At 30.6% G+C, this 15,165-nt stretch overlaps 1 protein-coding gene across 1 annotated transcript in view; it reads left to right on the forward strand.

Moving 5' to 3' along the window:
• The first annotated feature begins 248 nt into the window (after positions 1-248).
• Positions 249-15,165, forward strand: part of LOC119603138 (43 kDa receptor-associated protein of the synapse) — a 119,468-nt gene continuing 104,551 nt past the window's right edge. Inside the window, exons 1-5 of the mRNA XM_037955047.1 lie at positions 249-300; positions 359-441; positions 497-663; positions 724-1,485; positions 2,944-3,135. Coding sequence (XP_037810975.1) covers positions 263-300; positions 359-441; positions 497-663; positions 724-1,485; positions 2,944-3,135 — 1,242 coding nt within the window. The 5' untranslated portion in view covers positions 249-262. The remainder of the gene's footprint in view (positions 301-358; positions 442-496; positions 664-723; positions 1,486-2,943; positions 3,136-15,165) is intronic.

Below are 15,165 nucleotides of genomic sequence, written 5' to 3' on the forward strand. Positions count from 1 at the left end.
TTTAAAGAACAATGGTCTCTTTAAAACATGTTGGTAAAAATATTTATTATTCTCATATAGAAAAAGTTTAATGTGTACAAAACTTCATCGCCTTTGGTGCGGGAACTTTTTTCACGATCGCGAAAAAATAATATCATATTCCTTAACATATTTTCACGCCCTACAAACTCTTGCTATGGTAGTTTTGATTATTGCAAAAAGTCATTACCCTAATGTTCATACATACATATTTATAATTTTAGTTGAACTTGGCTTTTATAACATGTCATGGGAGAGTATAGCAAACAAAGATCTCCTTAGGTAAGGAATTGTTAAATTGGGAAACGCAAATCATAGTTTTATTCGATTTTTCTTTTAGCATACCCCACAGTCATAATCTTTCAGCCACCCATTTACTAGCATCACCTGATGGTTCACGTTACTTGTTAAATAATACCAATGGTATGTATGACTTTTCACTGCCATTTCTGAAATATTTTGACTTTTTTGTTTTTAGAATTTTGTCAATTGGATGAAAGTTACTCACGCTTGGCTGGATGTGGTTCCAGCCCCGATGGTACCTCATTATGGGCGCGACATGGTTATACTCGCTCAAATAATTCGGTTATTAACTGTTTTTTAGCATGCCAACGAAGTTTAAAGCAGTTTATGGCTCGAAGAAAGGTAGAAGAATAGTTTTATATTACTTATTATAATACATATATCTATTTTTATATCGTAAAGATTGAACGAGGTCTTAAACTCTACGAACAACATAATCAAAATGCCGCTGTGCGAACGTGGCGTAGTGCTTTAAAGTCGACAAGTCGCCGTGAAGATTGTTTTCAACTGCTGGGCTATTTATATCAGGCACATATGGATTGGGGCAAATATCGAGAAGCTATAGAATTCGGTCATCAACAACTTGGTATATCAGAAGAATTAGATTCTCCCACCATGCGAGCCGAGACCTATCTAAATTTAGCTCGGGCTCACGAAAGATTAGGTGGTTTGGAAAGAGCCTTAAGCTATGCCAGACACTCATTGTATAATGAATGCGGTACGCAATGCCGTACGGGTGGTCTGGTTCATTTGACTGTGGCGCGTGTGTATTTAGAAATGGGCGGCTTCTCAAGGGCTTTCGAAGGTTTACAAGGTGCATACAAAATCGCAACTGCAATATGTGATCCTTCATTAGAATTGCAGGTTTATGTTGCTCTATCTGAACTATATGGTCGTCTCCAAGACAATGAAAAGAGTGCCTCGTACGCTTCCAAAGCTTATGACTTGTCACGTTCTTTGCAGCTAGGTGATCTGAATTCTTCGCATCATCGAGCCGCTCTTTTACGAATGGCTGTCGCTTTGCGTAAACAAGGTGACTTGGGTGATGCCCATGACTATTGCATGGAGGCAACGCGACTATCAATGATATCTGGCGATCAAGCAACATACATGCGTAGTATACGCATAATGGGTGATATTTATCGCAAGAAAATGGACTACGATGTAAGTTTTTCAACAAATTACACGGTGTGACAAAATTAGACAAAATCAATACACTCATCGCGAGACCTAGTGAAGTTGATAGGTCTAGTAGAGTAGATTAGAGTACCATTTTTAGAATCTGCAATATACCCTAAAAAGTGTACAAACTTTTATATTTTTTAAGGAAATGTGTAACATATTTAGATCTATATAAAAATTTTTATATTTTTTTTCAATTTTTTTACGATTCACAATAATTTTGGACCCACATTTTATTTGAAAACATAAAACATTTTTGTCAGTTTTTATCTGACTTCAACGTTTCATATCTTATTTTATTCATAAAGATATGGGCTAAAATAAAAAATATTTAAAAAATTTTTCTTCAAATAAAGTGTGGGTCAAAAATGATCTGGAATTGTAAAAAAATGAAAAAAATATATAAAAATTTGTATTTAAATCTAAATATTTTACACATTTCCGTAAAAAATATAAAAGTGAGTATACTTTTTATAAAGGACAAAGAAAACTGTTTTCAAAACAGCTGAAAAATATTAAAACGGATAAGAATATTTTGAGATATAATTTTTCTGGTCTGTCTAGTCAACAAAAAGCGTTTTTTTTTCCAATGTCTTCCGATTTTTAGGGTATATTGAAGATTCTAAAAATGGTAAAATGATCTACTCATGTAGGTCTATAAAAAGCATTATATCGCGTAATGAGTGTTTTTTAGTGTCACACATTGTTATTAATCTGAGAATATTAGACTTGAATACCGATAAGTCTTTTGCCTTTGTTAGATATATTTAAACTATTATTGATATTTACTCTAAAGTTTTCATGATATTTCTAAATTAAATTGTTACCGCCGATTATTTTATACAAATAAGATAATATTAATCTATGCATTAGAACTAGAGATGCCAATTCCGAAATCCCGATTTGCCGAAATAAATCATAAGATTTTCGGGGAAGAGGATATACACATACCCGGGACTTCAAAAATCAATCCCAGCGCTTTTTTCTAAAACATTTTTTTAATTTTTTTTGAGTATTAATTTCATCAAATTAACTTTAAAACTAAACCATAACTACGATCTTAATTCTTTTGGCTTTTACAAAACATAATTGTGCTGAATTTTGTACATATTTGAAAATTTTATTTTGAAAGTAATATGATATATTGATTTTTATACCCTATAGGGTATATTGAGTTAGTGCTAATGTTTGTTACGCACAATAATATTGGCCCTATACCCATCTTAAAGCCGGCTGGATGTGTAAGTAAAAAGTATCAGTTGATATATTATGAAATTCTAAAAGTTTTTATTTAAAATCCCTCGGAATTGCAATTTTTAAAATCGGGAATCCCGGGATTTGTAAAAGCCAGTCCCAATTGGCAACACTGAAATAGAATATAACAAAACGTCTAATTGAGTATATATCAAAATAATATAAATATTCATTGTCAAATTTTAGAGAGCTTTACGTCAATATGAACAAGCCATGGGTAACTCAGCTTCATTAGGTGATAGAATGGCACAAATGGAAGCCATGGATGGTGCAGCACGATGCTTGGAAGCTTTACGACTACAGCAAAAAATTTGCAATTGTCGTCCACTGGAATTCAATACTCGCCTACTAGAAGTAGCAAGTTCCATAGGTGCTAAAGTAAGTAGACCAAAAAATATATGTGCATAATCAAGTTTGAATGCTATATTCGGCTTTGCCGAATCTTAATTATCCTCCACCAGCAAGATACTTTTTATTAAAACCCATTTAACTATCTAGTTTTTAGATAACTCGGCATAAGTTTTGTTATCGTAGAGAGGGTACTATCATTTAGTAATTTCATTATGCATAGGGTAGAAGGGGGATCATACGCCATAGGGGCACATCTGCCAATAGCGAATAACTTGAAAATTGAGTAATCGATTTTATCGCATTATCAAGTTTTGTTTTCGTTTATCGATTATCTATCATCCCTGAAAATTTGAAACATTAACTTTACATATGATGGGAGGCAGACATGATTAATTGTTTTTCAAAGGGCTGTGAAAATATTTCACTGTGTGAACTTTTTGTGCTAACTTTTTTAGTTTTGTGATAGAAAAAATATATTGGTCAATATTAGAACGTCAGTAATAGTGAACAATAAGACATAATAATATTTTCGATAATATAATTTGAAGCCCGAAAAAAATTGAAACTAAAACCCAGAACTGCCCGTGGGGCACATGCGCCAAATATATGTAATGCTTGTGATGTAGAACAAAATTTGGTTAAAATATAGAAAAAAATCAGTAATAATTTGTTTTAATTTTTTTGTTAAGTTTTGTGAAATAAACAATAAATATCTGGTTTATTATACTTTGTTTAATGAATTAAAGTATAAAACAGTAAAATAAGTTTTTATTTTTGTAATTTTTTCTTTTATTTTACTAATAACAAATTTGCCCCATCCCCTTGGCGCATTTATCCCATGGATGGGGCGGTATCACCGTTTTGGTCAGTGCGAAAAAGTTAAAAAAATATGTACATGAGGATGACTAAGGAAAGATTGAAAGGAATAAAAGTAAAGCCTACATATCTAAGTATCCGAACCAAGAAAAAAATTAAGAATATGTATTGTGGTTTTAATTTGAGGCCGCCTCAAAAAAAAAGTGGCTTTGGCCCCCTTCTACCCTATGTGGAACTTATATTGATTATGTAGAAAAAACGTATATTAAGTAATTTTCGGATATGGACTTTTTACGGGTGCTATGACCTATTATGGGCTAATCTTGCCGATGCCAAAGAATTTAGGAGAATTATTTGTATACCCAGCGGTAAAAATACACATTATGTACTCGCTTATCTAAGTGATATTTCGTGGCAGTCAGTGGTGATGCTTTCACTTATTTTTCCACTTAGATTTAACATAAAAGTGTACTAGGAGACACGTATAAACGCTTGCAAATAAGAATGTAATGTATCGTCACCTGAAATGTAAAAAGGCGGAACAACCAAAAATTTGAAAATCGACTTTTTGGTTGAAAATGGCCCATTACATCGAAATACATGTTGTCGCAAGTTTTTAGAACTTTTATGTCAAAAACACCAATTTTATTTACATGAAATTCATAAGCGGACACCTAAGGGACTGATAAATTTGTCCCCTTATTAGATTAATAAAGATTTTTTTATTATATTCATCTTTAAACCATTTCATTTAAGAACAACATAATAAAATATTTATATATACATACATACATATTTATATATTCAAATGGATTTAAAAAAGTCACAAATTTTAGATTGGTAAGTTTTTATTTTGATTTCAATATCTTGGGAGATGTATTTTAAGATCAGTAAGCAACTGAACAGATTTAAAGTTGCTGCGGTATGAAGAAAAAGCTTTTAGTTTCTTTATTGCTATATAAGCCTCTTTATAAGAAGTTAACTTGTCGTCAATTTCACTTTCTTCATCTTCAGACGAGTTGGCTAGGTTTTCTTGGGAAGCAATTATCATTTCAGTTCTAATGTTTGACGTCAACTTGAATTCGGTTCTGAACTCGATTAATAACATCCGAGAATTGTGCAAGTGCTGCTAGTGGAATAGCATCTTCTGCGGTCCAACAGTTATGATCATTGGAGCTATCTCTTTTCCCAAACCCAGATTTCCTGAAACAATTTTATATTGTCTGTGGACTTGTTCCCACGCTTTGTGTGTAAAATAAACGACATCTAGTAAATTTATTGATTTTGATAATTCCAAAGCAGAATTTGCATTTTCCATTTGCAACAAAATATTTTTTAAAAATAACGATTTGTACAAAAACTTGAAGTTTTTTATAACGCCTTGATCTAGTGGCTGACAAAAAGCTGTTGTGTTTGGTGGGAAAAAAATAACTTTTACATTTTTTCATTTCAGATCTCGAGGATAAGAAGTCGCATTATCTAAAAATAGTGGAACATTCCGTTCTTGAATTTGCATTTTCCTATCAAACTGCACTAGAAAATCAGTCATCAATTCAGATGTCATCACCATGTAACTTGTAAATTGTTCCTCCAGTGCAAGTTTCACCTTTTAAAACAAATGTTTTATCAGGCAATGCACGAAAAAATAAGCCAGTCTCATCTGCATTGTAAATATCTCGCGAATCATATCCCTTAATAAAAGAACGCCATGTAACTTGTAAATTGTTCCTCCAGTGCAAGTTTCACCTTTTAAAGAAAATGTTTTATCAGGCAATGCACGAAAAAATAAGCCATTCTCATCTGCATTGTAAATATCTCGCGAATCATATCTCTCAATAAAAGAACGCAATTTTTCGGTAAAATTTAGGACATCATTTTGGTTTACACTAGCTGCTTCTCCAGAAATTGTACGGAAGGATATGTTATGTCGTTTTTTTAACATTTCAAGCCAGCCAGATGATGCACTAAAATCGGCGAAATTCATGTTTTCTGCAATTTCTTTAGCTTTGCTTCTTATAAAAGTACCCGACAGAGGAATAACTTTATTTCGAGCCTTCACAAACCATTCGTAGCACAATTTATCAATACAAAGACTCTTTGGACTTAACATACTCCTTTTTCTCTCTGGATTGACATAGTGTCCCACAGTTTTAAAATTTGGTCTTTGTTTTTTACAATGCAAGCAGCTTGAGTTTTGTTGATCTTACATTTTTTGCTAACTCGCGTACACTAAGCTTTTCATTTTTATGTATTTCATTAACATTTTCTTTAATACTCAACACTGCTTTAGGCATGGCGATTTCAGAATGTGTATGTATAAAAACATTTGCAAATTTATGTTTTACTACATTCAATACAACAAACTGTTAGTATTAAGGGAATTCCCCTTTCTACAGCTGGAGACATTTTTATAACAACAATAGTTTTCATTTTATTTAGTTTTTTGTCTCTCCTGTAAAATTTTGAAAAGTGTTGTTACGCCCTCTTGCATTTCAGGTGACGGTATGTAGATTACAATCCTAATTGCATTTGTAAGTTAAAGTACCATGCCTTCCGATTTTGTTATAGAAAAAATATATTTTTGTTTTATATTTTAAAATTATGCAAGTTTATTTGAAAATGATCATCAAATAAAGTTAATATGTATTATAATTCAATAAAAACATAATTTAACAATTTTAACGAAAATAAATAAATTTAATCTTAATTTTCTTTTGAAATTTTCGGTCATCTTCCTTTACAGCTTCTGTAAGCAAACAAGAGGAAATTGTCAGTATTAATACTAGAATGTATGAAGTAATATTACCTTAATTTTTAAATCCGTTCTTGCCATTTAAATCACCATAATTATTTTGAATTTTTACAATAAAATAACTTTTAACTTAACAAAACACAACTTCACTTATAATAGTTCAACTTTAAACTGACATAGAAACAAAAATAATTCAGCTTTTCATGTATACAAAAGAAAAAATGGTACTTTATTTGTGTTTTTTTTTTTTTTTTAAGAAATAAAAACAAAACAACATTAAAATGGCAGCTAACTCTCTGCTTAAATCGTAATCTATGTTATAATTAGAGTGCATTATATTTTGGATAACGTATACACTGCATTCTCCATCAGTGATGTCCAAAACTAAAACAGTAGTTGTATTGGCGAGCGAAAGAGAACTGCACTAAAAGAAAAATTGTGTATGCCAAAAAAAAAAAAATTTACGGACAAAATTAAAAATTGAAATTTATTTCATATATCATTAATGAAATTTTCTACATTAATGCTGTTTTGACAGTTTCGTAGCAAAAGAATATTTTTTAAGTGTGCGGAATTTATAAAACTTATAAGAGTTGACAACTCTTTTTTTAAACTTTTATCATCTAAATTCTTTTCGTTGGCTTCCCTATCAGATAACCAATTCTTTAGTTTTTCCAAAAAAATAATTTTATATTTTAAAAATAATTTTTCTTTTTCCCTATCACTAAATCTATCCATATTACTATGAAAAGAAACATAATGTCTTTTTAAAACAAATCCCCTAATTTCCTTAAATGTTTTATAACATAATAGACATTGAGTATTGCCAAACGCATTTATAATAATATAATAATAATAATAATATTTTTCGCATGCCATATTAAATTCTTTCAGTGCTGTAAATAAAAATACTGAAATAAAATCGTACACCAGCTACACATGCGCATTCGTCGCTGGCTCAGTGACGACTAAACAAAAGAGAATAAGAATCAGCGTTGCCACTCACAATTTATTTTTCTTACCAAAGTTCCGACAAAAAACTACCAAAACGTTCTAAAAACTACCAAATTTTTCCTTAGGGAGAATTGATTCTGTTTAGAGTTTCATTATTTTTAAAACTAATATGTAATATCATACAATGACTTTTTCCAAAAAATCAATGGTTTACTTGTACGTAATTAGACAAAATTTTCAATTACTTTGGTACTATATAGTTATGAAATACATAATTGCTGTTTTCGACAAAATTTATACCAAAATCATTCACGAGAAAATAGTAATATTATTATATTCGGCTATGACGAATCATATATGTATATCCATCAGCATCTATCGTATAAATTGAGGACTTTATGGATAAATCCTTTTATTATACTACGGTTAACTAATTTGCTATTTATTGATAATACAATTATTTTCCGTAAAAGGGGCTATATGGCTGTAATAGGATCAATTGTGGACCATTCGACATTTCTGTTCTTAAAAAACTGTTTACACAGACAGACGGGCGGACATGGCTATATCGTCTTAAGGCCCAAATAGACTACACAAGCGGCTTGACAAACATACCAATATTTTACGTTTGTGCAAGCCTGTTGTGTAGTGTATGAGAGTGTTTCGTGTTTGTACAAATGCTTGCTGTTTGTTTGTATAAAAATTAAAAAAAAATTATTTTTACACAAACATTTTGAACTTCTAAGAAAAATTGTCATCTGTATCTTTGCTAGTCCACAAAATCGAATGAAAAAAGTATGTTTGTTAAGACGCTTGCGTAGTCTATCTGGGCGGCTAGAAAAAATATATACTTACAAACGGAATCACAAAATAAATATACCCCTAATATTTTTATACCCATAAAAAAAGATTGGGGTATATTAATTTTGTGATTCCGTTTGTATGGTAGTAGACCCACCAAATTATATATTCATGAATCTGGCTTCTTAGAAAAAAAATGAATTAGTGTGGCCTCCAGTAGGTTAGTGGTTTATGTTATAGTCAGACCTGACGCCGTGCGTTCGATTCCCACCTGAGGCATTGGTTAGGAAGTTCACAACGGGACCGATGTAGGCCTAGATGTATTCCTTCGGATTTTAAGTAACATCCTCATTTCAAACTAACTAACTTAACATTCATGAATCAGAAATGTTGAAATGCATAGAAATATTTTCTTAGAACAAACAATATAAACTTAAGAAGGATAAACTTAAGATTGACATATTTATTACTTTGCCATAACAAGGTCAGAAATGTTTATAAATTCATAGGCATGAGATCAAAATTATCTCATCCTACCAAATTTGGACCAAAATTTAAACTTATCAAACTACTAACCAAACTACCAAAAGTCATTTCAGAGATTTGAAACTACCAATTTTGGTCCAATTGGACCAAAGTGGCAACGCTGATAAGAATATGTGTGTGTTTTAGTCAGCACAATTGTGCTATGAAATGGACATCGTTGTTTTACATTGCATACTTAGATTGCTCGCTTAGAACGTCATATTGATGTCATGGAATATTATCTAAGTACTTTGTTTCATTTACCGCTGGGTATTTACAAACCAGTTTCTGTAGAGTTTTACATTTGGATTACAATTGGAACAACAACCGCTGTCGACAATGAGTTTTCATATATTTTGTATGGATAACAAAATATGATAGATAGATTGTATTTTATTTTTATTGCGTTCTATGACGATCCTCTCATTTTTCTCTTATTTTCATGTTGTAGCGTTGCCATATGTTCAAAATATTTTGCTAAAAATCTTGCAAAATTCCAAAATAGTGTTGTTATAATGCGCATTTTTCGTCATGAGTTATTATTGACAAAAGATATTAAATGAAAATAATCAAAATGAAAATGTGAAAACATTTTGTTTTTTTATTTTATTCTGAATAATTTTTTAACCACTCCTATTCATTTCTTTAAAAATAATTCTAATTTTAAACAAAAACATCATTTTGCTTTGATTTTTTCTAATAAACGTCAGAAATGTGATCTGTCGACAGTTGTTTAATTTTAATTCGTCGCTCGCTATTTTTTGCGGTTTGTCGACAGCGGTTCCAATTGTAATTAAGCTGTTACTTCTACGTCAAACATTTTAGCAGAATGATTTATTATACCAGCAGTGTTGTCAGAAAAATGTTGACTCATGTCCCCAAAAAATGTAACGTCACTGATTCATGACTACACAATTATTGGGTTCTAATCAGTGATGTTCAATTTTATCTTTTAATGAAAAAACTTACTACAATTTTTTTTATTCCATCTCTCTCCTCAATTCTCCACAACTCAAAAATTTAAAAATTTAGCACACCATTTTAATTATGTTTTCTTTAAATCAAAATAATTTCAACATTTATTAAATCAAAAATTAAATACAAATAATAATACATTATTTATATCAATTGAAATGTTTAATGTTATTGCCATGAATAAATTTTTAACAACAAAGAAACAAATCAATACATATTTTAAAATAAAAAGAAAATATTATATAAGAAAAAGAACAACTTACATATTATACCCCTCGATATGTACATATCAGCAGCATATTTAAAAATAGTTATAAAAATTATAAAAACAGAATTAAGTTAAATTTAAATAATAAAAAAAAACACACACAACAAACTGAAATTAAATTTAAATGAAAAATTACATTAATTACAATAACACCAATTAAATATTTTAATTTATTTCAGCTAGATCACTGTATCCATTTGAATTAAAAGAATGTTGAAATTCACTGCATTGCTTTTTTTTATATTTCAGAATTCATTTATTATTACTATCAAATATCCAACATTTGATAAAATTTTTCAAAATTTAAAAATTCATGTTTTATTTGTCATTGTTTATTAAAAAATTGCACAAATTTTCTTATATTAAAATATTAAAAATTGTTAGTTTTAATTTTTTTTTTTAGTTATTTATTTATTTTATTTTCTTTTTAAAATTCCAAATTTTAATTTCTTAAATATATTTCATATTTTATTATGAAATATTATACAATTTTCTTCATAAGTAATTAAATTTTTTCCATTTTATTTTGATTTTCCATAAATTCAAAATTTTAAGTTTTTGTATTAATTTTCAAAGCAAATTGAATGTTCATTTATTAAAAAAAATCTTTAGTTTTAGTTTAGCTCTTTATTTTGTTGATTTAATTGTATGTTTATGCCTTATTCAAACATTTTTCCGTATTACACTTTCACATATATTTTTCATAAAAAAACGTTTTTTTTGCATTTTTCTTTATTCATGTTTTTTTCTATTTTAATATCACTGTATAGCCTTTTTGTTTCATTTTATATCCTTTATAATCCTTGCAGGTCATATCCTTTTAATAAGTAATCCTTTTAATTTATTTTTTTTCTTCTATCCTTCTGTTCGATTTTACACTATTAAGTATTTTCCGTTTCCAAATTGACTTTTTAATTTTTAAACCGCACTTTTCAAAATTCTATACAATAATAATAAATTTTCAAAAACAACTTCAAAAATTATCAAAAACTATTTTCCAATAATATTGGCCTACATGATACAAACATTTTTCATAAACAAGTTTTCCTAAACAAATTTTAAGTTTTCAAAATAAAAACAACAATTTACCTACAAAAATTTTCTCATTTAATATTTCCAAAAAACTAAGGTCATTTCAAACTTTTTGCCTTTCTTAATAAGGTCTGATATAGGGAAAGCTAATGAAGAAAAATTAGGGACAAACTTCCTATAGTAATTTGCAACACCAAGAAATTGGCGTACTTCTCTAACAGTTCGAGGGATTTTAAAATTTCTGATAGCCTCAACTTTTTCATCTGAAGTTCTTATACTACCACCACCAACTATAAAGCCCAAATAATTTACTTCCTTCATACAAAATTTTGATTTTGCAACATTTATAGTTAAGCCACTTTTGGCTAAGCATTCCGCAACTTTCCTCAACAAAACTAAATGTTCCTCAAAATTTTTAGAAAATATAAGAAAATCGTCTAAGTATACAAATACTCTTTCTCTTAACTTCGAAGGTATTACCTTATCCAGAAGGCGCATCATAGTTTGTGGGGCATTACAAAGCCCAAATGGCATAACCTTAAAATGGTAGAGCGGTCTACCAGCAACAGTAAATTTTAAGTTTTCAAAATAAAAACAACAATTTACCTACAAAAATTTTCTCATTTAATATTTCCAAAAAACTAAGGTAACTCAATAAATAAAAACAAAAATTTTAAATTTAAAACAAGTTTAATATGAAATTTCAAACTTTCAATACCATTAAATTATATGTACGTTCACTCCTTCTATATGATTTCTCTAAATTTTTCAATATGGACTCGTTAATGAGTTTTACATGGTCAGGTTGGCTAACTATTTCAAGTTCTCCGTCATTAATATTCCCCAAATTCCTGAGAATATTATAAGCTGACCCATGCGAAATCATATTCCTACCAAATAACGCGAAATATGGTGAAATTTCAATAGATGAGTGAACTGAACTACGCAGGGATTGGTTAATATGACAAATATTTTCGTCCCAAGTTGTCTGGTTGTCTCCTATATAAGATCGGATTGCTGCTAATATTGATCTGTTCACCCTCTCAGAAGCATTGCTCTGAGGTGCATAAGACCCACTAAATACCTGGTTTATGCCATATGTACTACACATTTCGGAAAAATCTTTAGATGTAAACTGACTTCCGTTATCGCTGTGAATTGTTTCCGGGACACCAAACACACTGAAAACATGATTCTGTAGAAATGTTATTATACTATTAGCGTCGGCTTTACGTAAGGGATGGATAAAACAAAATTTACTGAAGTGATCTAGAACCACAAGCATATTTGTATTCCCAGCCTTTGACCGAGGGTATGGCCCGAGTAAATCGATAAAAATTTTCTGAAAAGGCATTTCGGTAATTGTTTGATTTCCCATTGGTGGTCTTGTTATAAAATTAGGTGGTCTTGTTATAAAATTTCTAACTTGAATAGCCATATTAGGCCAATAATATTTTTCGCGTAACCTGAACAATGTTTTGAAAATTCCACCATGGGAAGCCTGAGGAGAATCATGAGCCGATTTAATTAAATCTTCAGTAAGAGAGCTTAGTACCCATAATTTCCAAACTAGAGTATCAGTAACTTGACTACCCTCATAAAATCCTACTCTCTTATATACAAATTTCTCCGACACCTTAATGTCTGGTAAAGATTCTGAATTCTCTAAACAATTCTGCCTCAATATTTTGTAATCTTCACTATCGAATTCTTCACTATTTAAATTGACATCCAAAATACACTCAAAGAGTTCTGAAATTTCATTTTCCGCTAAAGAACGAGATAAGGCATCTGGTACAATATTCTCCGAACCTTTTCTATGTTCAATTTCGAAATCATACCCTTGTAAAGAAAGACTCCATCGAGCTAGTCTTCCCGACAAGTCTTTCTGACTCATTAGCCATTTTAAGCTAGAATGGTCAGTTATAACTTTAAATGGTTGCATTTCTAAATACGGACGGAATTTCTTTACAGCGGAAACAGCTGCTAAGCACTCAAGTTCCGTTACAGAATAATTTTTCTGAGACTTATTTAGTTTCTTTGAATAGAAATAAATAGGTCTTTCAAAACCTGCTGCGTCAATTTGACATAAAACAGCACCAATTCCTGTATTGGAAGCGTCGCATTGGACTATAAATGGCTTGGAGTAGTCTGGGTGAACAAGCACGGGTGCTGTAGTTAATGACCTCTTTAAATTTGATATAGCTTCCAAAGCCTCCTCAGTCATTTCAAACTTTTTGCCTTTCTTAATAAGGTCTGATATAGGGAAAGCTAATGAAGAAAAATTAGGGACAAACTTCCTATAGTAATTTGCAACACCAAGAAATTGGCGTACTTCTCTAACAGTTCGAGGGATTTTAAAATTTCTGATAGCCTCAACTTTTTCATCTGAAGTTCTTATACTACCACCACCAACTATAAAGCCCAAATAATTTACTTCCTTCATACAAAATTTTGATTTTGCAACATTTATAGTTAAGCCACTTTTGGCTAAGCATTCCGCAACTTTCCTCAACAAAACTAAATGTTCCTCAAAATTTTTAGAAAATATAAGAAAATCGTCTAAGTATACAAATACTCTTTCTCTTAACTTCGAAGGTATTACCTTATCCAGAAGGCGCATCATAGTTTGTGGGGCATTACAAAGCCCAAATGGCATAACCTTAAAATGGTAGAGCGGTCTACCAGCAACAGTAAAGGCTGTCTTTTCCTGACTATTTTTCTCTAGCGGAATTTGCCAGAATGCATTCTTAAGGTCTATTGCGCTAATATAAAAGGTATCCTCTAACCTCATCAATAAACCTTCAAAATTTGGTATAGGATACGCATCCTTAATTGTGACCTTATTTAGTTCGCGGCTATCACGGCAGTCACAGGAGAAGACCAAGGACTATTGCTCTCTTCAATCACTCCAAGACTTATCATGCGATCTAGTTCTCCGTAAACTAATTTCTGTTTGGCTGGTGAGATGGGGTAATGCCTACGTTTTACCGGTTTCGCATCGCCAGTATCTATTATATGTTCCAATATTGAAGTTTTACCTAAACCTAAAATCTCAGACGAAGGAAACATATTAATCACTTTTTCTAGTTCCTTATTCTGAATATCTGTCAAGTTGTGTTTATTGTCATCAATTTTGTCATTAAGTTCATTAACTTCTAAATTTAGTATTGCATCAAGTCCAAATAATTTCCAAAAATTAAAGCCTAAATACAATTTTTGAGAAAGTCCAGGAGAAATGTAGATTGTTATTGATTCAGTTCTGTCGTTAAAAGTTATATCAGTAATAATTTTACCTATAATCGGCATGGTTGAACCATTAGCCGTTTTGACCTCAAATTGAAAGTTATTCATTTCTATGTTATGCTTTTTCAAAAACTCAACTGAATCCAAACCTAATACCGATATTGTGGCACCGCTGTTTAATAAACCTTTTATTTTTTCACCAAACATTTCTACTTCAGCGAACAGCCGTATGTCACCATTATCACCGCTAACTATAGAACTTTCAACAATTTTGCGTTCGTTTCTAAGTTCTTTATGTCTTTGACTAGTTTTTAAAATTTTGTCAGATATTGATTTCGATTCTGTATTATTAACTTCACTAAAAATTTTCGTTCTAATTCTAAAATATTTTACCCATCTGTCATGAAAATTGTCCTGTATGCCCTGTGAAAAATTTGTCAAATCTTTTTTCCGGGTTTCATCTACTTTTGAACAGGATCCCCGGATTTCCTGTTCCTTTGTATGTTTCCCTCAGCGCAAAAAGGGCAATTAGATATGACATAATTATCCCTGCCACACCTATAACAGAAAACTCGACCTGATTTTTTAGTGCAATTAAAAGCAAAATGACCTTTTTCCTTACAATCAAAACTAGTTATATCAGAAATGTCCTTTGAAGATTTTCCACGACTTAAAGCCTCAATAAACT

This window comes from Lucilia sericata, unplaced genomic scaffold, assembly GCF_015586225.1.
Source record: "Lucilia sericata isolate MDLA Ls3-8-SP2 unplaced genomic scaffold, ASM1558622v1 Contig000275F_arrow, whole genome shotgun sequence".
Taxonomy (NCBI): Eukaryota; Metazoa; Arthropoda; class Insecta; order Diptera; family Calliphoridae; genus Lucilia; species Lucilia sericata.